At 38.1% G+C, this 2,772-nt stretch overlaps 1 protein-coding gene across 1 annotated transcript; it reads left to right on the top strand.

Moving 5' to 3' along the window:
• On the top strand, positions 668 to 1,682 carry LOC107642323. Its single transcript, XM_016345635.2, has one exon. It carries the CDS (start codon positions 953 to 955, stop codon positions 1,616 to 1,618), a length of 666 nt encoding a protein of 221 aa, XP_016201121.1. The 5' UTR covers positions 668 to 952; the 3' UTR covers positions 1,619 to 1,682.

Below are 2,772 nucleotides of genomic sequence, written 5' to 3'. Positions count from 1 at the left end.
GAGACTTAACTAAAAAAAATTATAAAAATCTAATTATAAATTTAATAAAATTTTAAAGACAAAGAGAGTAATTAAAAAAAAAAAAAGACTTTATGACTCAATCTGATTTTAAAAGCACCCTTCTCCATAATATTTTTTCTTCAACTTACTTTTTTGCCCCTTAAACTAAAGAATCAAAATTACAGTGATTCAAACTTATAAACTTTTAAACCGATTTATATAAAGCTAATATATACAAAATGATTAAAAATTAGAAAAAATGTTTTTTATATTATAAAAATATATAAATAAAATGATACGAATATTATTTGTCTCAATTTTAGTGTCCATTAATGGGTAAATAATGTTGTTGGGAGTGGGACCTTATCTATAGTTGTTGGGTTGCTTTGAAGTCGCATCCACAGTTGTGAAAATGCATGTGCATGCAAACCCCAAATTTATTTGCCTGCATTGGCTTCTCTTTTTTGTTTGTATAGAATTAAGATTATCGAGTTTTTAGTAGTGATAAAAATTTAAAAATAAAAATGATAAAAAATGAATACTACTAGTAAACTAAATAGGACGGTGTAATGCAAAGCATTAATCAGCGTCAACACACAACAACTCCCAACAATGAGATTGAGCTTTTTTCAACTCAAAATTCCGTAAAAAGTGAGCGAATGGCAATCCCCGTAAATAAAAGAAACCCACTACTCCACTAAGGTATTGGCCCAAAACCGTTACCCAAAACGCGGCGTTCTGTTCCCCCTTTTAACCATGGTTAACTAAGCACCCTCACCCTTAACCATGGTTAACTTGTCTCCTCCCCCACTCAATCACCCCTTTAAAATTCCTCACCCCCACACAAACTCACAAACAAACAGAGAGAAAGAAATCAATTCCATCGGAAACAAAACAGAAAAGGAAAGGAAAGGAAAGGAAAGACTTCTGTTTCAGCGGAAGGTGAAAGAAAATGGCGTTGTACCTGGATGAAGAAGAGGTATGGAAATGTCCAAAGCACCCTTCCAAGCGACGGAGGAGCGGGATTTGTCCAATTTGCCTCCGCGATCGACTCGTCACTCTCTGCCCTGACTGCGCTAACGTGCGACCGTGCTCCTGCTGCGCAACCAGCTCGTCTTCTTCCTCCTCCTCCTCTTCGTCCTTCCATCGTTTCTCCGTCACCGGCGACGCCTCTACCGTCGGTCGCGTCTACAACCTCATCGAGCGTGAGCCCTCGCTCCGCCGCTCGCGCTCCCTGGCGATTCCGTTTCTCCGCTCAAGATCGAGGTTCTCCGGCGCGGATTCGGATCTCGACGGCGCGAGAGATTCACCGGCTATGAACGGGAGCCGGTCGGCGAGGTCGTTCTGGTCTTTGTTCAGGTCGCACAAGAACTACAGGGAGCACGAGAGCGAGGCGACGGCGGCGTTGGCCGTCGGAGACTGCGACGGCGGCATAGATGCAAGTAGGAAGACGATGATGCAGAAGTCGAGGTCGGTGGCGGCGGCTCCCAGCGGAGATAGAGAATTGAGGCCGCGGTCAAAGGGAAAGGGATGGTTCTTTCCGAGCCCTATGAAGGCTTTCCGGCAATCCAAGGTGTCTAAAGTGGTTCAGGAGCGTTCTCCTTTGTACAGAGGTTGAAATTTTTGTATATTAAAAAAATAATAATAATAATAACAATACTTACTTTATATTTACTCAAAAATAATTCTCCTTTTCTCTTTTCTGTTTAGTTCAGCATTTATTTTAAAATCATAATCTCAATCCTGCCCTTAGTGTCAGGCCTCAAGGTTTGGCCGGAAATGTTGAAATTCCTATACAAATTAGAGATACAGAATATTCGAATGAGTATTGTTGTTTACAATTTCTTCATTTCATTAAATTTCATGGGAGATTAATAGCTTTTATTTGCCATGTGAAAGTAAACCGTAAACCTTTATCTTTTCCTTGGAAGTTGTACCTTTTTTTTTACGGTTACTTTATTGATTGATGTTTAGTGTTTATTTAATTAGGGCACTAGTGGTAGTACTAGTGCATAATTTCTCTCTCTTTACTGTGTAATATTAAGATTATTGATATGATTTGCGCATTATATGAAGTTAGCAAGTGGAAGTTAGTGGCAATGATTAGGGTGTAGAGTGGTATTATGTGGTTGCGAGTGTTAACCGCCTTTCATTTCATGCAAATGATCGTTTTTTGATATGTTTGGTCCCACGTAACATGTGGCTCCCTGCTCATTAATCATACAATAGTTATCTACTTTTTTGAGCTCTTTCTCTTTGTTTTTGAATATTAGAGTAGTGAGTGAATTGGCCATGAGTTTCAAGAATGATGTGTGAGCATTAACTAGGAATTTGATGAGAATAAGAGGAGCTTATTGTTTGTTGGTATTTGGACCTACAAGCGTTCCTCAAATTCAGTACAATAGTACTACAATAGATTTTGCTTGTGTTAGGCGTTATCTCTGAATGTTTACAAGAAGGGAACAATGGTGTATGACTTTATTCTCTGCAATGCAGCCATTAATAATTACTCCTGTCTTAACACCAATGCATCACTTCTGAAGAGATGAGGTTTTTTTTCAGGCAAAATGAATTTTCACACGGAATATAGATGTATATTTTATATCATTGCGTTTTAAAAATTTTAATCTAAACATAGAGAATATGGTGAAGTAGTTAGAATTTTTTATTTTTTTAAACAAAGTATTGAAATTACTAATAATGACAACTACCCAAAAAATTTTTCCAAAATTGACTGAAAATCGCCCGCGACCATTTCAAAAGAAGCTATGG

Source organism: Arachis ipaensis, chromosome B05 (genome assembly GCF_000816755.2).
Source record: "Arachis ipaensis cultivar K30076 chromosome B05, Araip1.1, whole genome shotgun sequence".
NCBI lineage: Eukaryota > Viridiplantae > Streptophyta > Magnoliopsida > Fabales > Fabaceae > Arachis > Arachis ipaensis.
This window is presented reverse-complemented; position numbering and strand designations above follow the sequence as displayed.